Below are 22,124 nucleotides of genomic sequence, written 5' to 3' on the forward strand. Positions count from 1 at the left end.
GGCTGACCCCACCTGGCCAAACAGAGCCCGGTATTCCATACCATGTGACGTCACGCGGGGTTCCGGGGAGGGGGGCGGGGCGGTGGGGACTCACTCACGGCTCGGGAGCGTGCGGCGCCGGTCCTGTCCAGGAGAGCGGGTCTGTTGTGCGAGTTTGTGTCCCATTTTCTCCTTATTTGTACCGTTGTTGTTCCTGTTCCCTCTGTTTGCTGTTCTGTTAAACTGCCTTTATCCCGACCCACCGGTTTCTGCCTGTTTTCTTTCCATTCTCCTCCGCACGCTGGCAGGGGGAGGGGCGACTGCGTGGCGCTTTTGTTGCTGGCGGCAGCCAAAACCAAAACATTAAATTGGCGCCCAGGCGTGGGGCGGGGATAACGGCAGGGCTGAGCAGCGGGTGTTAAAACTGTTTTCATAGATTTTGTTAAAATTTATTATATGCATTTACTGTGTTAGTTAAGGTCGCCGGTAAAAATGTTTCTGACTTTGATCAAATATCTGTGCTACGTAAATCTTTACTTGCTGTATGTGTTTGCCGCCGTGATGTTTGTTACCTCGGGGAAAAAGATCAGGACGATGATTTTGCTGTACTGTATGATATCGACTTATGATATGATAACATCACTGTGCATGAAATTAGGCTTGTGTTTGCATGCGGCACTGCGGTCATTTCCGTACCTCGGATCCTATGTCTTAGAATTTGTTAGTAATCAAACCCAGTCTGTGGGGAAAACTGAAGGGGATACCTTCCCCCACTCTTTTGCCCCCCTTCTCTCCTTCAGGCTGGTCCTAACTGCTTTTGAGAATTTCGAGTACCCGTGGGATGCTCAGGCCAGCGGGTTTCTATTGTTCTGCCTCCTGAATGGGTTTCAGCTTTTGTTGAGGGTTAAACAAGTAGTTAAGAACATCGTGCACAGACCTGCCCCAGGGCCGGATAGCTGTGAGTGGCTGGGTGTGTGGGACAGCATGGGCAGGTGTCTAGGGCAGTGGGCACCTGCGGTGTGTTTTAAACTCACCCCTGAACAAATACAGAATCCGGACAATCTGGTAAAATATCTGCAAAAAGTGTGCTGCCACCCTGGGAACTCGAGAGAGACACAGATCACCACAATGTGCTGGGATCTCGCCCATGCCTACCGAGCCATGTTCAACACTGTTCAGTGCCTTAAAGGGGAAAGGGGGGGAAGCGAAGCATCAGGCACTGTGACTGGCGCTGCCCCCCCAGCCGGCCCTGCAGCCCCTCCAGCCCAGCAGGCAGTCACAGCCCCCCCAACCGGCACCGCCGCTGCTGCAGCCACAGCTGCAGGGTCTGCCTCGGTTTCCCCAGCAGGCACAGCAGCTGCTCCAGCCCCAGCTCCAGCTGCAGGCACAGTGACTGAGCCCAATGACCAACCTGTGCCAGTAGCAGTCGCCCCTGTAAAACTAAAGACAGACGCAAAGAGAGCAGATCGCTCCGGGAGGGATGACGATGAGCCAGGGTCATCACAGGAGATAGAGACAGAGATCATCATCCGGTCCCTGTCCCTGGGCGAGCTGCGAGACATGTGGAAAGGTTTCAGCCGCCACCCAGGCGAGCACATTGCCACCTGGCTGCTGCGGTGCTGGGATAACGGGGCCAGCAGCTTGGAGTTAGAGGGCAAGGAAGCCAAGCAGCTGGGATCCCTGGCCAGGGATGGGGGCATTGACAAGGCCATTGGGAAAAAGGAACAAATCCTCAGCCTCTGGAGGAGACTTCTCTTAGGGGTGAGGGAGAGATACCCCTTCAGTGAGGATTTTGTATGCTATCCTGGCAAGTGGACCAATATGGAAAAGGGTATTCAGTACTTGAGGGAACTGGCTGTGCGGGAGCTGGTTTATAATGAACCAGATGATGACCAGTTACCCACAGACCCAGATGAAGTCCAGTGTACAGCATCTATGTGGAGGAAGTTTGTGCGGAGCACACCATCCTCATATGCCATCTCACTGGCAATAATAGACTGGAAAGGTAAGGAGGCACCAACAGTGGATGAGGTGGCTGTCAGACTCTGGCAATATGAGGAAAGTCTCTCTTTCTCCCTTGTCTCAGCTGTGGAGAAACTGGCCCGGGAGGTCCAGCAAATCAAAGAGAACATGTCCTACTCCCCACCTGTATGGGCCAGTGTCTCAGCTATTAGGGGCAAGCATTCCTCTGCTCAGGAGAGGGAATACAGAGGCTATACACCCCGGGGCACCCTGTGGTTTTACCTGCGTGACCACGGAGAAGCCATGAGGAAGTGGGATGGAAAACCCACCTCAAGCCTAGAGGCATGAGTGCGTGAGTTGCGAGGTAAAACAATCACGAAAGGGGATTCTGTTAGGGAAAAATGCCGCTCCAGTTTCCAGCAGCCAGTTCTCCAGACCAGGTAGGCAGTTTGATCTTGATTCCAATCCTCTGGAGGGGACCTCCAAGTCATATTTACAGCAGGTGAGCAGCAAATTCTCTGACCAGGATTAGAGGGGCCCTGCCTCCAGCCAGGTGGAGGAAAGGGACAACCGTGTCTATTGGACGGTGTGGATTCGGTGGCCTGGCACGTCAGATCCACAAGAGTAGAAAGCTCTAGTGGACACTGGTGCACAGTGTACTTCAATGCCATCAGATTTCAAAGGGTCAGAGTCCATTTGCATTTCTGGAGTGACAGGGGGGTCCCAAGAGCTCAGTGTACTGGAGGCTGAAGTGAGCCTCACTGGGCAGGAGTGGCAGAAGCACCCCGTTGTAACTGGCCCCGAGGCTCCGTGCATCCTTGGGATAGACTGTCTTAGGAGAGGGTATTTCAAGCACCCAAGGGGGTATCGGTGGGCTTTTGGCATAGCTGCTGTGGAGACGGAAGAAATTAAACAGCTGTCCATTTTGCATGGTCTCTCGGAGGATCCTTCCATTGTGGGGTTGCTGAGGGTTGAAGAACAACAGGTGCCAATCGCGACCACCATGGTGCACCGGCGACAGTATCGTACCAACCGAGACTCCCTTCTCCCCATTCATCAGCTGATCCACCAGCTGGAGAGTCAAGGAGTGATCAGCAAAACTCGCTCACCCTTTAATAGTCCCATATGGCCAGTGAGAAAATCTACTGGAGAGTGGAGACTGACAATAGACTACCGTGGCCTGAATGAAGTCACACCACTGCTGAGTGCTGCCCTGCCAGACATGCTAGAACTTCACTATCAGCTGGAGTCAAAGGCAGCCAAGTGGCATGCTACAGCTGACATTGCTAATGCATTCTTCTCCATCCCTTTGGCAGCAGAGTGCAGGCCACAGTTTGCTTTCACCTGGAGGGGCATCCAGTACACCTGGAATCGACTGCCCCAGGGGTGGAAACACAGTCCCACCGTTTGCCATGGACTAATCCAGACTGCACTGGAAAAGGGTGAAGCTCCAGAACATCTGCAGTACATCGATGACATCATTGTATGGGGTGACACTGCGGAAGAAGTTTTTGAGAAAGGGGAGAAAATAGTTCAGACCCTCCTGAAAGCCGGTTTCCCCATTAAGCGAAGTAAAGTCAAGGGACCTGCGCAAGAGATCCAGTTTTTGGGAATAAAATGGCAGGATGGGCGCCGTCAAATCCCAATGGATGTCATCAACAAAATAGCAGCTATGTCCCCACCAACCAGCAAAAAGGAAGCACAGGCCTTCCTGGGTGTTGTAGGTTTTTGGAAGATGCACATCCCAAATTACAGCCAGACTGTAAGCCCTCTGTACCACGTGACCCGGGAGAAGAATGATTTTGAATGGGGCCCTGAGCAACGACAGGCATTTGAACAGATTAAACGGGAGATAGTTCATGCCGTAGCCCTTGGTCCAGTCCGGTCAGGGCAAGATGTTAAAAACGTGCTCTACACCGCAGCCGGGGAGAATGGCCCAACCTGGAGTCTCTGGCAGAAAGCACCAGGGGAGACTCGAGGTCGACCCCTGGGGTTCTGGAGCCGGGGATACAAAGGATCCGAGGCCCGCTATACTCCCACTGAAAAAGAGATTCTGGCAGCATATGAAGGCGTTCGAGCTGCTTCAGAAGTGGTCGGCACTGAAGCACAGCTCCTCCTGGCACCACGATTGCCGGTCCTGGGCTAGATGTTCAAAGAGAGGGTCCCCTCTACGCATCATGCCACCGATGCTACGTGGAGTAAGTGGGTCGCGCTGATCACCCAGTGCGCCTGAATGGGAAACCCCAGTCGCCCAGGAATTCTGGAGGTCATCATGGACTGGCCAGAAGGCAAAGATTTTGGAGCATCGCCAGAGGAGGAGGTGACACGTGCTGAAGAGGCCCCACTGTATAACCAGCTGCCAGAAGACAAGAAACAGTATGCCCTGTTCACGGATGGGTCCTGTCGCATTGTGGGGAAGCAGCGGAGGTGGAAGGCTGCTGTATGGATCCCTACACGACAAGTCGCGGAAACTGCCGAGGGAGAAGGTGAGTCCAGCCAGTTTGCAGAGGTGAAAGCCATCCAGCTGGCTTTAGACATTGCCAGTCGAGAGAAGTGGCCAGTGCTCTATCTTTACACCGACTCCTGGATGGTGGCCAATGCCTTGTGGGGGTGGCTGCAGCAATGGAAGAAGAACAACTGGCAGCGCAGAGGCAAACCTATCTGGGCTGCCCCATTGTGGCAAGATATTGCTGCCCGGCTGGAGCAGTTGGTTGTAAAAGTCCATCACGTGGACGCCCACATCCCTAAGAGTCGGGCCACTGAAGAACATCAGAACAACCACCAGGTGGATCAGGCTGCTAAGATTGAAGTGGCTCAGGTGGATCAGGACTGGCAACATAAGGGTGAACTGTTTATAGCTGGGTGGGCCCATGACACCTCAGGCCACCAAGGAAGAGACGCGACATACAGATGGGCTCGTGACCGAGGGGTGGACTTGACCATGGACACCATTGCACAAGTTATCCATGAATGTGAAACATGCGCTGCAATCAAGCAAGCCAAGCGGGTAAAGCCTCAGTGGTATGGAGGACAATGGCTAAAATATAAATATGGGGAGGCTTGGCAGATTGACTACATCACACTGCCACAAACCCGCCAAGGCAAGCGCTATGTGCTCACAATGGTGGAGGCCACCACCGGATGGCTGGAAACCTGCCCTGTGCCCCATGCCACTGCCTGGAATACCATCCTGGGCCTGGAAAAACAAGTCCTGTGGCGACATGGCACTCCCGAAAGAACTGAGTCGGACAACGGGACTTATTTTTGTAACAGCCTCGTAGACACCTGGGCCAAAGAACACGGTATTGAGTGGGTGTATCACATCGCCTACCATGCACCAGCCTCTGGAAAGATCGAGCGGTACAATGGGCTGCTAAAAACCGCTTTGAGAGCAATGGGGGGTGGGACTTTCAAAAACTGGGATACTCATTTAGCAAAGGCCACCTGGTTGGTGAACACCAGAGGATCCACCAACCGGGCTGGTCCTGCCCAGTCAACACCTCAGCGCCCTGTAGAAGGGGATGAAGTCCCCATAGTGCACATGCGGAACATGTTAGGGAAGACGGTTTGGATTAATCCTGCCTCGGGCAAAGGCAAGCCCGTCCATGGGATTGCTTTTGCTCAAGGACCTGGGTGTACCTGGTGGGTAATGCGGAAGGATGGGGAAGTCCAGTGTGTACCTCATGGGGATTTGATTTTGGGCGAGAATAGTCCATAAATAAATTGTATAAAGTTAATTGTTAAATCACCCTGTCACTGTCTGTTATCACTGTTATAATTGTTATATTTAGTACCAGTAGTAGCATAGTAAGAATCGTCCAGATTAAAGAAGGATGGACTTTTTTGATGAAAACCTAGCAGAGCACAGTGATGATGGGACTGGACCTGGTTTTTAACAACTGGCATCCAGCAACTTCATCAAGATCAACATCTTCTGCAGACTGTGGGCACGGGCCGCACCAGATACATCAGCCGTGAGCTCCGGATGCAGCAAGCGACCGCCCATCACCACACATCACCTCTCCTGCCAGGGAAGACCATTACGACAGATAGAGCCCAAAGTCATGGATTAAATGAACTCAACGGACACTTTAGAGTGATGATCCATAGACTAAGGGAATGATATCTGGAGACCGGAGAGGTGGTGGTGATCAACTGGACAATGGGGGACCTGGGCATGACGTAGATGGTATGGAATAAGGGGTGGATAATGTCCTGGGTTTGGCCAGGACAGGGTTAATTTTCACCGGACTCCAGGAAGGGACACAGCCGGGGGGGTGGGGGCTGACCCCACCTGGCCAAACAGAGCCCGGTATTCCATACCATGTGCCGCCATGCTGGGTTCCGGTGGGGGGGAGCTGGGCAGCGGGGACTCACTCACGGCTCGGGAGCGTGCGGCGCTGGTCCTGTCCGGGAGAGCGGGTCTGTTGTGCGAGTTTGTGTCCTATTTTCTCCTTATTTGTATCGTTGTTGTTCCTGTTCCCTCTGTTTGCTGTTCTGTTAAACTGCCCTTATCCCGACCCACCGGTTTCTGCCTGTTTCTTTCCATTCTCCTCTGCACGCCGGCAGGGGGAGGGGCGGCCGCGTGGCGCTTTTGTTGCTGGCGGCAGCCGAAACCAAAACAAACAGTAAATGAGAACACTTTTAAATGAAGATGGTTTGACATTTCTTAGATACCTTGCTTTAGCCAGAATAGTGAGTTAGGCAGTGTTTCAGTATAGAAAATTAAATTCCAGTTTCTTGAATAGAAAGTAAGCAAGAGTTTGTTATACAGCCAAGCCTTTAGCTGGCATAAATAAATGCAAAATCTACTGGCATATCTCATGGCTGAAGGAGGCAAGCAGCAGTATCAGAGAGAGGATCAGCCTGATTTTTGCTTGCACTTTTTATAGAATATCAACAGAGCAATGGATGTTTTAGGGGAAGAGGCTCGCTTGTTCCCTGTGGCTGTGTGTTGAATCCCAAGGAGCTGGACCTCAGGGTAGTTGTTGCTATCAGATGCAGAAGCAAAATGGTGCTGCTTAGATTCAGGTGTGGTAATGTGTCTTTGCTGAAGTCGCTATGTGAGCATAGTGCTGTTTAAAAGGTCTGTGCCAAATGGAGAGAGTATCTTTATTTTTTTCCCTGCATTGGAGCCATATGTCATTTTATTAATGATTTTCCATAAGTTATTATTTATAGACATGGGTTATTTGGACAATAAAATATTACTGCTCAGTAAATGAATGGGTGTAATTTTTGTTCCAGTCCTTATTAATAAATTTTGTGATGTTTCTGGCTCTTTAGACTTTTCTCCATATCTAATGTTTGCTTTCATAATGCTCTTTAGTTCTCTGAAATGTACTCGATTTGCCCATAGTTTGCCCTTCAAAATGTATAATATTCTTCCCTTCAAGATACAGTAATTACCTAGAAAATTCTCTCCGACTTCACTTACTTTGTCACTTAATTAACAAAGTTTGTCAGACTTTTTAAGGATCAGAGCTGTCAGCCCCATGTGTCTCCTGGCCTCGGGAATAGCCTAATAGTGAAATCTTAGGCTAAACTAGGGAGTCATCAAGGAACCGAAGATACCACCACTAACCTTTTATTCCCTATTCTTTTTCCACTAGATGGCACGTGTAAAAGCCTGATGATGCTTTAGTGCTCTCTGCCCCTCTGTACTGCGTGGGCTTTTGTTGTGTTTTAATTTGCGTTGTCTGTTGGTCCTGTCCTCAAATGCGTTAGTGTGTTTTGCTCCCTCCACAGAAAGGCTGTTGTCATGGGTGTGCCCTAACATTCAAACATAGTTCCCGAGTCTTCAGCTTCTTCGGTAATTTCTTCTCAAATGTGGCGGTCCTGGCGAGAGTTCAGTATTTTAGAGTAACGTTATTAAACCTGTTACTCAAAAGAAAGTGAAGATTTGTTGCTTACAGGGGTTTTACTGCTTGAGGAAAGGGTCATTTAGCTGGAGGGTATATTTCACGCTCCAAATGCTGGATTTGTTTTAATATTTCATGCCGATTAAAATCCTTTTCTAAGGAAAGATAAGCAAACTGCATTGTTCACTCCTCTCACAGTTCTCGGCAATAGAAGTGTGATACAGCAGTCCCTCCCTTCATCCTCCCACCCATCCGCAAACAAGTGAGCTTCTGTTACTGTACTTCTATTTCTGTCTTCTTTTGGAAGCGGCCATTATTCAGCTGTCTTGGTGCAGTCCCTGCGGTGGTGGGTCCTGGCTTGTGGCCATGGTTCCTCATACATAGTTATGATTATAATAACGGCTAACACACAAGTACTTTATTTTGTGTGGGAGTAGTTCCTGTAAGTCATTGCTGTCTTAAACAACAATGAACAATAAAGCAACTAGATTGCTTCCATTCCTTAGAAAACTGCACAATCACAGAATGTTCGGGGTTGGAAGGGATCTCTGGGGGTCTTCTAGTCCAACCCCCCTTCCAAAGCAGGGTCACCCAGAGCAGGCTCCACAGGACCGCGTCCAGGTGGGTCTTGAATATCTCCAGAGAAGGAGACTCCACAACCTCCCTGGGCAGCCTGTTCCAGGGCTCCGTCCCCCTCAGAGGGAAGAAGTTCTTCCTCATGTTCAGCTGGAACTTCCTCTGCTTCAGTTTGTACCCGTTGCCCCTTGTCCTGTCGCTGGGCACCACTGAAAAGAGTCTGGCCCCGTCCTCCTGTCACCCACCCTTCAGATATTTATAAGCATTTATTAGGTCCCCTCTCAGCCTTCTCTTGTTCAGGCTGAACAAGCCCAGCTCCCTCAGCCTTTCCTCGTAGGAGAGATGTTCCAGTCCCCTCCTCATCCTCACAGCCCTCCGCTGGACTCTCTCCAGTAGCTCCTCATCTTTCTTGAACTGGGGAGCCCAGAACTGGACAGAGTACTCCAGATGGGGCCTCACTAGGGCAGAGTAGAGGGGGAGGAGAACCTCCCTCGTCCTGCTGGCCACACTCTTCTTAATGCACCCCAGGATCCCATTGGCTTTCTTGTCAGCCAGGACACACTGCTGGCTCATGGTCAACTTATCATCCACCAGGACACCCAGGTCCCTCTCCACAGAGCTGCTCTCCAGCAGGTCTGCCCCAAGCCTGTACTGGTGCATGGGGTTGTTCCTCCCCAGGTGCAGGACCCTGCATTTGCCCTTGCTGAACCTCATCAGGTTCCTCTCTGCCCAACTCTCCAGCCTGTCCAGGTCTCGCTGAATGGCAGCACAGCCTGCCGGTGTAATTCAGCGTGCGTTCTTGCCCTTTTTGCTTTCCAGATGTTTGCTGGTGAAACATTGCGTGTTCTGCAGCTGCAGAAACACGCAGGTGCTTACTGATGCTTGTATCTCTTCCACGCTCTCCTGGAAAGGGTGGGGTTTGATGGGTGTCATTCTGGGATTGTAGAAATCAAGTCAGCAAGGGATTTAAGTATGGGCTTGAATCCTGTTGCATTCAGTAGGGCCATTTGCCTTTTTGCATTTGGCTGTGTGCTCACGTACCTTCCTGACTCAGTCCTGGAGGTGACCAGGAGCTATAGGACTCTGGTGTCCCTGTATTTAATAATGACTGTATTGCTCCGCACTGTTGGCTCCTTAGATGCTACCTGACTGAATATTCCTCTGTTTAACAGGGCCATTGCTTGTTTGCCAGTGGCAGTCCCTTCGAGCTGGTGACTCTGAAAGATGGAAGAACCTTCAAACCAGGCCAAGGAAACAATGTTTACATTTTTCCAGGTAACAAATGAAGTTGGCTTCTTTTGATCTTGAAGACTAGGCCGTTAGCACCTCTTCTGGGGTTCCCTTGCTGCACTAGGCGCAGTTAGGGAAGCAGCATGCAGAGCTGTTACCAGCATTTAAAGCTGAGGATTTGGTCAGAAGAATGAATGAATGAAAGAAAACCAGTAAAGGATGGATGTTAGGCATGTGCAGCCACATAGGCAATATGCACACAGCGAGCTCACCTGACTGGATATTTCTAAGCAAACAGAAGGGTGTTATTAAAGGCTTTGAAAGCTGCTGCATTATGGGTTCTTCTGCTTGTTTTGGGGGGGAAGGAGAAAAGAAGTGTCAGTATGGTCCTCTTGAAGTTGTGTCTGCACAAGTGAGGGTACAAGAGAAGCACTAGGGATATTTCTCTGCCTTCCCCTTTCTCTCCCTTTCCTCCCTGAGCTGCTAAGTTCCAGCCCCTTGTCAAAAGCCACCTATTATGGTAAATGACTAGCACGCATGGTACTAGTTTTGCGAATGTGTGTAGAAAGCTATGGGAAGGTTTTTGAAAAATAGCATTCTAGATGACTCGCAGCTTCTCGGCAGCAGGCTACATATTTTAAAATGATGTGGCCTTAATTGGTAATAATTTTATTGTAGGCGTGGCTCTCGCTATGATCCTCAGCAGTGTTCGACATATTAGTGATAAGGTTTTCCTAGAAGCTGCTAAGGTAAGTGTGGAAGCAGAGTAGGCTGTGGCTTCTGACATGACAGTGGATGACATGACGGGCACTGTCTCAAATCTTATTCAAATTCTGTGGTTTCCTGTTTGATTTCTGTTGGTTTTATCCTTCCCCAGTGGAAAAAAAAAAGGATTTTGATCAAACAAAATTGTGAAAAATGCCAGCTTCCATTGCAAATCTATTTTTCCATCCAGAAAGCAAACACCCAAATAGGAAATCTGTCCACGTGTAAGCTGCCTCCCAGCTTCGTAGATGTGGCAGCAGGCCTGCTGCCTCCTCTCACCCCGCTCCGCATTCCACCGCTGACACTGTGGTCAGGGATGTGCGTGGTCCCCAGGCTCTTGTCCTCTCCTGCCTCTCCACACCAGAGCAGGAGCACCTACCACGTCGGAGTAGCCAGTGAATCAGCTGGCCCAACACAAGCTGCAGTCCTGCAGGCGTGTTGCGCTCTTTTACCTTCCGTGGTTGTGGGTAGTTCAGCCTCCAAAAAAGAGGATCTTACTTTGTGAAATGCTTACAAGCAGAATTTGCTGGCGTGGGCGCAGACTGAAGAGTTGATCTGTGAGGATTTTGAGATTTGGAGTGCCTTATTCTAGTGCTTTGGGAGCACTCTAGTAGTAAGAACACTGCAACATGTTTCTCTCGGGTGTTTTAGCATGTTACTGATCCCATTTGGGATGCAGGACATAGAACTTGGGATTTTTTTTCTAACTCAGGCATTGGCAGAACAGTTGACTGATGAAGAACTTGCACAAGGAAGGCTTTATCCTCCACTGTCTAATATCAGGGAAGTTTCTATTTATATTGCTGTCAAGGTGAGTATGAAGCATAAAAGTGGCCTGTACTAGAAGTGGTTTATGTGTGCATTAACCTGCTGAATTGCACAGTAGCACCCTCGAACACTAGGTGCTTGGGCGCAAAATACCCAGTTCTTTGTGCCTTTAGTAAGAGGCACTTACAGAAATCTTGGGTTTGTTGGGTGCTTCAGTTTTGCATTGATGATGGGCCAAAATTACGGTCCTTTGATTTCTGAAATTAAATTTTCAGATCCCCGGGAAGGCATTTGGGAATTGTAAAAAGACTTTGGTCTTTGTCCCATTTATGAGTCCTAAACATATTGCAGGAGAAGCGTGGATATTGTGTGACTGTAGTAAGAGGCACAAACTGCATGGTGATTTAACTTTCCAGGTTATGGAATTTTTGTACACAAACAACATGGCTTTCCATTACCCTGAACCTGCAGACAAGAACCGTTACATTCGATCAAAGGTTTGGACCTATGAATATGAATCCTTCATGCCAGATGTGTATGACTGGCCTGAATCTAAGGTTCACTGATGCATCAGAAGGTCAACCTCCTCAGGCAGTATCTTCTACTCTGCAGGGATCCCTTTTTCAGACCAATTTAAATCATGATCTTTGAGTCCTGTAATTTATTTTTGCTAATTTTGTTGTCTTTTTTTCCCCTTCTACCCTGTTGTTCACTTGACATAGATTTCTCCCCACTCTCTCAAGTACTTGGTGAACTATATGGATGATGGCATCCGTCACAGGAATGAGAGCCCTCTCCAAAATTAATTTAAATAATGACATTGCATTTCTAGCTTAGAGCCTGCACCACACTAAAGAATTCCAGTAATGATATTTTAGCTACGTGCATTTGATGATGAACTATAGCTCTCTCATCACTGCTGATTTCCAGAATGATTTATTTCTGCTTTTAATAATCAGTCTTCTGGTTGTCCTGGTGTTATCACACTGCATTGTCTGTGACATCACCAGAGAGCATTTGTCAAAAAAAAAAAAAAAAGGACAGCTTAAGACAAATTTCACAGTCTGACAGGCTTTCTGTTTTGTCTGATGTTTAAAGATGCCCGTTCCTTGTGGCATTGGCTGCTCTGTTTCTTCGCACGTGCTTTGAGGAGCAATGTAGTGAGCATGTGCAGAATCTGCAGCCGTGTTTGTATTTCGTTGTGTGAAATGATCAGGAAAAATGTGAGCCGGTTAAAATTGTCCTTGGAAAGCCTGAAAATAATATTAATCACTTAATAGCTTTTAAAAAGAAGGCTATGCTTTTGCATAATGAATTATATCAGGTAAAGGCAGGATCTGAAGTAATCTACAGAAATCTTTTGGAGATTTATACAAGGAGATTTTCTGCAGTGGGCTCCAAGGTGATATACCAAAGGATTTTTGTTTCATCTGTTAATTTTTTTCCAAGGTTGTGTTTCTTCTAAGCTAAATTGTTTTCTCCTTTGCATACACTTGTTCTCACAAAAAGACTTGTGTGTGATGTTTTCATGACATCGCTGACTCAGAGACTCCTAAGCGGACTCACTTGCCACTTTGAACAAAGCCCCCCCAACGCAGCTGATGAAGCTCAAACAGAAAGTTGTACCGGCAGCTGTTGACACGCACATTTCCAGGAGTTTGAATGTTTCTCGTGGTCTCAGTCCAGTATATTCAGTTTAATTTGAATACAGGGCTTGAAAGATCTAGTGCTTAAAAGCTCTAAGCTGATCGCTTCATCTCCCTCGCTCCGTTGACAGGTTTAATTTGTCAGGATTTTTATGTGAGAACAAAAATTGCGAGTTGAATTTTTTCCTTGCAATGAACAGCACTGCACATTTGATACAGATCCCACGATGTGCATTCCTTTTTCATTTCCTTCATATCAGGTTTGAGTGCCCTCTGTGACTTTCTATCAGCAGGCAAGGACACACAGTGATACTCATAGTCTGTGACTTCTCTAAATCTGCTCTGTATAACAAGAACAATGGTATGTCAGGAACAGAAGTAAATATTATGTGCCGTTCCACAGTTTGCTGCATCAAGGCAACAAAAGGACAAAAATAAATAGATAGCTAGATGTAAAAGGGCTATACTGGCAAACTTGAAGCCAGAATCCAAAGAGATGAAGTAAAGCTTGCTCAGGATTTACCCCTGGCAAGCCCCCCTCTCATATCCTCATTTATATTGGAAAATGCAGTCTCCACAGAACGGGGCCAAAATAGAACAGGGAAAATAGTCTCTGAACCCCCTTGGACGTGGTCTCTGTCGCTTACTTGCCTGGTCTCTGATTTTAAAGTGAAGATTGTGTATTAGAGAAAAAGAAGAGGGAACTTCGGGGAGGCTTTACCGAAGTGAGGAAAGAAGACTGATTATATAAACACAGAAAATAGCGATGTGGGGAAAAGACTGCGTATTCAAACCGTGGTAAAGTGCTGTCTGGTGGGGCTCGAAATGCTACATCGCCAAGTTGGGTGACGTGTGTGGTTTGCAACCTGTGTATGTAAGTAGATGTACAAAAAAAGACCAACACACACATATGATGTTTTTACAAAGAATGCTTTTTTCATCTATTTTTGCTATGCCTGGTTTTTATTGTATTTAAATTTGTGATCTTACTGAGAAATTATTTATTTAGTGTACAAATTATTTTTACCTTCCGAAAATTCAACTCTAACTGAAGCCTGTTGTAGTGTGTCAGTGGAGTTCTGCATCATTGGATTGAAGTATATTGGGCACGCACACTTCCTCGCTTCTGCCAACGTACTAATTAGGCAGACGAGTAACCACAACATCCCATGCACTGATCTTGTGTCCCGAGTGAGAATGATCACAGAGGCAGGGCAGTCGGTCCGTAAATACAACTCCGTCTTATGAAACAAAGATCTGCATCCATCTATTCAGTCTGATTATTATTTTTTTTTTCAGGCCAGAAGTGCAGTCATGGTTCATAATCAGTGGGCGTTGATAGTACTCAGGAAAACCTGGCGCTTGGGAGGATAGCATTCCCTGGGCGCAGTAGGAGTCTTGCTCCGGGCAGGAGTGTTTTCGGTTCCCAGAGGGAGCTAGCTCCCGCGCAGGAAATTTGCAGTGGCTGCTGTCAAGCTGAGGGAAGATGCCCGGTTCGTGAAGTGCAGTCCTTTCCCTTCCTGGCACGGGCTCCCTGCTGTCTTTAAGCAGATGCCGAGAGAGGTTGTTCAGAACTGGCTAGCGGTGGGATTTTCCCCAAGTAGAAATGTTCCCGCGTAATTTTTCTGCAAATCCCGCTGGATGGGTGAGGAAAAAACAGTCTTTAGCCAGCTCGGAGGCTCCAGTGACGATACAGCCCTGCCCTGATGGGGCTGCAGACATGTCGGAGCTCTAGAGCAGAGCAGGCCTGGCTGTCTCTCTCTAACCTGTCCCAGTTACGGCAGCTAAGTGGTACCAGTTAGACTTCATCTATGCATATGTACCCACAAACGTTTAATCGGGTTCTGTAGATCATCTGTAGCTTGCGGTATAGACATGGTGGAATTTTACCTTTAATGTATAGCCATTGTTTTCCATTAGCAACAGGTAACGTGTCAGCTCACAAAGTTTTAAGTGCATTTCACTCTCCCTTTCATCTTTTTCAGATTTTTTTTTATATATATAAAATAGATAATTGTCTTCGGTTTTGTGTATTCTTCAGATCTAATTAATCTTTGAATTAATTACAACTGCTAATCTTGCTGCTTAGTAAGGAACCAGTATCCTTTTCCATATTCAACTTAACTGGATGTTTTTCTATTTGGTGGCTTATTCAAAAGCATTTACCGATCTTTGTCTATGCAGAACATTCTCTTACGCAGCATGCAAAGGGAAAAACTTGTTGCCAGGATGCATTTTGTAATGCTACATAGCGTAAGTTAAGCTTATGCTGTTCTTTAAAAAACTGTTACCTGGTGGTGTAGCTCTTCCCAGAGCCCTGGGGACTTTTGCCCTCCGAATGGTATAGAAGCCTGTCTCTCATGTCTCTGCTGTGTGGATTATGTTCTGGATGTGCAGAACACTTCTGAGAGGATCAGAACCTCCCACTGAGGTCATAGCTCAGTCTTTTCCAGGACCGGTCCAAGGCTTGCTTCCTTGAAATCAACAGGAGCAGGACTGAGCCTCGTGGCAGCAATTTCTAGAAATGTCTGGGGCAGTAGAAGAAAGGTAGCAGAGGGAGCGCAGCCTTTTTTTGTTAAATACGTGTGTTCTTGTTCAAAGACGTTACAAAGGTTTGTGTGTTCCTGAAGCATATGCCCGTGTGCCAACAATTGACCTGTAGAGGAAGACTATTAAAATGTTGTGTCTGATAGATGATTTTTTTTTTTTTTTTTTTTTTTAAACCCAAAGGTGACTCCTTGCCTAAGGTCTTGGTTTATGTTTGTGGACAGTGATGTTTCATGGTGTTGTGTTTGTTTTCCAAGCCCAAAACGAAGCCACACTTCACATGCAGATCGGTGTTTAGCAGGTTTCCTGTGGTAGGTGCGTGTCTTTGTACTGTTTTTTCCCAGCACGCTGTTTTGCAGGAGGGGGTAAAGTAGTAACTGTAAAGATAAATGATACACCTTTTAGTTTCTCGTTAGCTGCCCTATTTAGTGACTACTCCTGTAGGAGAGTGGGGATCACTATTGTACAGCCACAACTGTGAATTTTACTTCAGCTGGCGCTGGGCCCGAGTAAATCCAAGCTGTCGTCTTTCACTTGCTCCGGGTGTCCTTGACTTCCAAGGTGCGGATTTGAGCACCTCTGTCACTGGGGTACAGGTACCAATGGGCCCCTCGGATCGGACTGTAAGAACAGTACCGTTGGGACTCTGCTCTGTCTCAGCTCGAAGCGCTGTTCCTGAGTTTAAGAAAACTACTGATGTTTTTGGACTCTTTTTACGATGATGCGTACTGCTATCCCATTTCATAACAGCTGTACGTAAGGGGCAGGGACTGGTGTTACACTGAATACCGGAGCAAGGAGAAAATCTGGAACAAAGCTCTAATCGCACCTGCTTGACAGCTGAGTTTGAGCACTGTAATTCAGTTGCCGCTGGTGAAGGGACATCTAATTCTGTACAGATCTACCTTGACCTACCTACCTACTCCCAAAATACACATGACCGTGGTATTGAGAAACCTGCAGATGTTCTGACTGAACGGTGAGGAAAATTCAGCATGCTCTAGACCTCTGCTCCCTGCCGTCGCTTCCCGAATCACAGCGCGCGGAGAGGATGCGGCCTGCTCTGGAGGAACACATGCTAGCAGCTACGTCAAACGTGGGGAATCTGGTACCTGGTGGCACGGTGGACCACGGCTACAGCTCACGTGAAAAGCTCTCTTGCGTCAGACGTTGGGGCCGCGGTGCCGGAGCCCCGGAGTGTGTGTTTATATTCCCTGCTCACGAAGTGGGCGCTGGACTGAACTGAGCTCCCCGAGTACCTTGGACTCATCCATCCTTTAAGTAGTTCCTTTCTAATGGAAATAAAAATACTTTTAGGACTACACAAGCATATTAAGATGGCCAGTTTTGTGGAGAAATGAAATAGCGAAATAATTTACATTTATTTTTATCTTAGACATATCTACCTTACGCAAATAAACAGAATTCTGCTGGGGTGCTTGTGAGAACAAGTTCTGGCCTCATCCGTCCAGGGTTGGCTTTACTGGAGAGGGTCATTGCTCAGCTGAAACGAAAATTGTATTTAAATGTGAACTAGTTAGGGGTTTTTTTCTCCTGTATAATGTTGTAACTCTATTGAAATGTGTGTTCTGGTCTTCTATTTTCTTAGTAAAATGCATTCCCTTTACCTAAATTGCATTTGATTTTATTTATTCTGAAAAAGTAATGCTTGGTCTGCATCACCGGTGTGATTTTTTTTTCCTTCTGCCCCTCGCAAATGATCAGCAAGCAAAATGGGCGCTTAGGCTGCAGGTAAAGCAATGAAAATTTTATCTCAAAACCGGTTTTCTACACCACCTGCCAGTTTGGTAGCCCCTCTCCCAAGCCCCCCTTCGAAAGGGACTCGGGGCTCCGCAGATCAATGGGAAAACCCAAGTCGGGGGGGGCTGGCGGCAACCCCCGGCCTAGCAGGGCTGCTCCAGCCCTGGTGCTCCCGCTTTCCCGGGCCCGCTGCTGCCCCCAGCTCCCCTAGGCCAAGGGCCGTCCGCCCGGCCTGCAGGGCCACGCTAGCCCGGGGCACCCTGCCCGGCCTACAAGGCCGTGCCGCGGACCCCACCTGCCTCCGCCCAGGGAGCGGGGCCGGACCTGCGCACTCCGCCTTCTCCCACCGAACCCCGCCGTAGCCGGCGCTCTGGGAGCGGCGGAGGCGGCCTGGCCCGGATCAGTTACAAAAAACCGTAATGAACTATGGTTTGGATAACAAGCAAGTTATGACGCTGGTTACCACCTTTTTCAAAAATCAGATATTAGTGCCAGCTGATGCCCGAGCCTTGTTAGAATTGGTGTTGCCCCACACTGCCTTTATGTTGTGGAAGGATAAGTGGCGGGATAAATGCGAGTTTGCAATGATGCAAAACCTTCACCTAGGTGCTGATGATCCTTTACGTGTAGTTACACTAGACCAGCTCATGGGTACTGGCACTTTCCGCGACGGGGCAGCTCAAGCAGCACTCCACCCTCGAATATTACAACAGTCACAGAGCTTAGCCCTGGCCGCTTTAACTGAGTTACCACAGATTGGGAAGCCTGTATTACCTTATACGCAGATTCGACAGGGTCCTGATGAGCCGTACATGCACTTTGTAGACCGATTAAAGGAAGCATTAGATGCAGCACCAAATCTGCCAAGTGAAGCAAAAGGTGCAGTAGGAAAGGATTTAGCTTTTCAAAATGCTAACACTCAATGTCAACAGATAATTGCGTCCCTACCTAGTGGGTCTACCCTTAGTCGGTACGTGGAGGCATGTTCCCGATTACCTCGCTTAGCGGAGGAAAGAGAGAAGGCCAGAATACATGCGGCTGCTATGGCCACTGTTTTACGACCTGCCATGCAAAATTTGTAGGGACATGCCATAGATGTGACAAGTTCGGGCATAAAGCAGCTCAATGCAGGTCGCAGTTTAAAAAGGATGGTACCCCCCTGTCGGGAAACGGGCAGAGCAGCGCCAGGATGGGGGGGCACGAGGACAAGAAAGTTCCCCACAGCTATGGCTGTCTCGACAAGCTCTGAGCTGCCACAAGCGGCTCCGCAGGAGTCGATCTGGCCGTGGGACAAGACATCACTATAGAAGATGATAAGGTGCATGTCGTCCCCTCGGTAGCCACAGGACCTTTAGATCATGGGCTGAGTGCATTGTTGGTGGGGCGATCCTCTGCATCTAGACAGGGAATTTTTGTCCTACCAGGGGTAATTGATGCAGATTTCACAGGGCCAATAGGGATTATGTTAAAGGTATTCACGCCACCATTAACCATCAAACGAGGCAGCAAGGTTGCCCAACTGATTCCTTTTATTGCTCAGGTCCCCCTAACTGACCCTAACTATAGGGGAAGTGACGCCTTTGGCTCAAGTGGACCCCCCCTTGGTGGCATTCATACAACCTCTTTCCACAGAACAGCCCATAAGAAAGATCACTATTAAAGGCCCGAACGGCATTGTACTAAAAGACCAGAAAATGTTGTTAGACTCCGGAGCGGATGTTACTATAATCCCGAGGGCCCAATGGCCAGAGTCATGGCCATTGACGGTAGTGTCGGGCATGGTGACAGGAATCGGTGGTGCAGCAGCGACACAAATGAGTACTGAGTTCATTACCTTTGTAGACCAAGATGGTAAGTTGCTGGCACAAGCACGCCCTTATGTCTTGAATACCACTATTTGGCTATTAGGCAGAGACGTATTATCACAATGGGGTTGTGTCATTCAGACGCCTTTTTGACAGCGGCCATTGAAGCGAACGCATCCAGGCCTACATTGAAGCTCACGTGGTTGACAAAAAAGCCGATCTGGGTGGACCAATGGCCGCTGTCTACTGAAAAGCTCGCCCATCTCCAAGAATTGGTGGATGAACAAGTGAAGTTGGGGCACTTGGTCCCGTCCACTAGTCTTTGGAATACTCCTGTGTTTACCATTCAGAAAAAGTTCGGAAAATGGAGACTCTTACAAGACCTAAGAGCACTTAATGCAGTAATGCAGGATATGGGGCCGCTACAACCCGGACTACCGTCGCCAGCTATGATACCTGAACAATGGGATATCCTGATCCTAGATTTGAAGGATTGCTTTTTTACCATCCCTTTACATCCGGATGATTGTGAAAAGTTTGCATTACAGTACCCGCCATTAACAGAGCATCACCCACGAAGCGGTACCAATGGGTAGTGCTACCACAAGGTATGAAAAACTCACCAACAATGTGCCAATGGTATGTGGATTTGGCACTGCAACCTTTCCGACGATCTCATCAGGAACTAATTTTGTATCATTACATGGATGACTTATTATTGGCCTCACGATGTCCAATCCAAGATGACATTGTTCTTGAATTAAAGGGGATGTTGGAAGATTGGGGTTTAGTGGTGGCTCCTGAAAAGATTCAACAACAACCCCCATGGAAATATTTGGGCATGACTTTAACCGAAACCGTGATTAGGCCGCAAAAGTTGACTATACGTGCTGACAACGTCAAAACCCTTAATGATGTCCAAAAGTTGGTGGGAGACCTTCAATGGATTCGGAACGTTTGTGGAATAACCAATACGGATTTACAGCCCCTGTATGAACTATTGCAGGACAGAAAGGATCCTCACAAACCACGCCAATTAACACAACCAGCAGAGGCAGCACTTCAAATTATCGCGCAGAAGATTTCACACGGTTCTATCTCCCAGATACTTGAAGGCTCCCCGATCCAGTTATATATCTATGACTCTCAGGAAGAGATCATTGGGATATTAGCGCAATGGCGGGAGCAACAATCAGACCCATTATGCATCCTGGAATGGATTTCCAGTCCTAGCCATTTCAAACGAACTGTGACCACAAGGATTGAGGCTATTGCGGCTATGATCCATAAAGGATGCCAACGAGCAAAAATTATTGCTGGAGCTGTACCACACCAAGTAATAATGCCACTCACATCCCAATTGGTCACACAGTTTTGTCAAACTAATGATGAATTTGCGGCGGCCATATTGAACCAACCGTTTGTAATAGATAATCACTACCCGCGTCACCCATTGTTTAAGACATGTTTACGGCTGTTGCCACGGAATATTGTGACTGATTGCCCGCTAGACGCATTGACAGTGTTTACAGATGTGAGCAGCAAATCGAAGCGTGCTGGGTTTGTGTGGCAACTACATGGCTACTGGTACTCGCACAGCCTTGTGGCGGAAGGATCTGCTCAAATTTTAGAACTTTTAGCAGTAGTGGAAGTATTGAAGCTGTGGCCTCAACAACCTCTTAATATTGTGATTGACTCACTATATGTCATTGGTATCATACAAAGGTTACATTTTGCATTTATCGGTAAGATACAAAACCCATTGCTGTTCAGTGCCATAACTCAGTTATGGCACATGCTTCAACAGCGGCAAGAACCACTATTTGTAGCTCATATTAGAAGTCATACTTCCATTCCTGGGGGCCTAACAGAAGGTAACCACCGTGCGGACCAACTAGTGACAGCCACTCCCGTACAACTGTCCACAAGCTTTGATACTGCACGAGCAGCGCATGATTTTTTCCATCAGTCTGCGGCGGCGCTGCAATGACAGTTTTCATTATCTAAAGCAGATGCGCGTGCTATTGCTGCAGCCTGCCCTGACTGTGCGAGACTCACTCCTGTACAGGATGGTGGTGTAAATCCTCGAGGTCTACAGTCCAGACAACTTTGGCAAACCGATGTGACCGAGTTCCCCCAGTTTGGGCGTTTGAAGCACATCCATGTCTCTGTCGATACGTGTTCGGCTGCCATCTGGGCAACAGCAGCTACTTCTACCAATGCCAAAGCAACCCAACGACATTGGGCGCAAGCCTTTGCTGTGTTGGGAGTACCTGAACAAATTAAAACTGATAATGGCCCAGCCTACAGGTCTCAGGTGGTGGCCCGTTTCCTTCAGCGGTGGGGTGTTAAGCATGTACAGGGCATCCCATACAACTCCACCGGTCAAGCTATTGTTAAGCATTCTCATCGCTTACTAAAAGATCATTTAAATATTTTAAAAAAGGGGGGAGAGCAATCCCCGATGGACTGTCTACACAAAACCCTTTTTGTCCTGAATTGGTTGAATGTTAGAGGACGTCATAATGACCCCCCAGCTGTTTGGCACAGGGGAACAAACAAAAATGTCTATGACAATGATGTGGTGTTAGTAACGGTATTCCGCCCGGATAAAGGGCTTTGGGAAGGTCCAGTACGACTACTCACTTGGGGGAGGGGATACGCTTGTATTTCTACAGATAATGGACAGATGGAGTGGGTGCCGGCAAAATGGATCAAACCCATCTTGAATGAACACGGAAGAAGAAGGGGAGGTGATAAAAAGACAGTGGGCCCGGTTAACAAAGATGCTAACCACATGGTTGAAGGCACTACATCCTAGCGATGTATAGCTGTTATCTGAACTATCTGATGAGTGTCAATATGAGTGCCTGCTTTCTAGGGCTCTGGAGTTAAGTTTTGGAGAGTGAATTATCTTGCTCCTTTCTGGTAGTAGAGTTTGGGTACCCAGGTAGGACCCTGCTCTTGAACATCAATGGTCCCAGGGATCGCAGGACCTCCAGCCGGCACCGAGGGATTCTCAGGGAGAACCTCTGATCACTGGACCAAAAAGTTCTGAGCAGGGACTATTAATAAGACAAAGGCATTCTTGCAGTATCACTTTTGTTGCCTGCCTGCTGTCTGTTCATAAGTCTTTGTAATATTTGGATTTATGTTGAAAACTTGGTATGCCTGCGTGTGTGTCTGTGTGTGTGTGTGGTCGCGACCATGAATGTGTGATTTTA

At 47.9% G+C, this 22,124-nt stretch overlaps 1 protein-coding gene across 1 annotated transcript in view; it reads left to right on the forward strand.

The window, feature by feature from the left end:
• The window catches only part of LOC142365722 (NAD-dependent malic enzyme, mitochondrial-like), a 62,001-nt gene that overhangs the window by 34,805 nt on the left and 5,072 nt on the right, over nt 1-22,124 (forward strand). The window contains 3 exon segments of the mRNA XM_075446813.1: nt 9,551-9,653; nt 10,287-10,357; nt 11,086-11,184. Coding sequence (XP_075302928.1) covers nt 9,551-9,653; nt 10,287-10,357; nt 11,086-11,184 — 273 coding nt within the window.

This window comes from Opisthocomus hoazin, chromosome W, assembly GCF_030867145.1.
Source record: "Opisthocomus hoazin isolate bOpiHoa1 chromosome W, bOpiHoa1.hap1, whole genome shotgun sequence".
NCBI lineage: Eukaryota > Metazoa > Chordata > Aves > Opisthocomiformes > Opisthocomidae > Opisthocomus > Opisthocomus hoazin.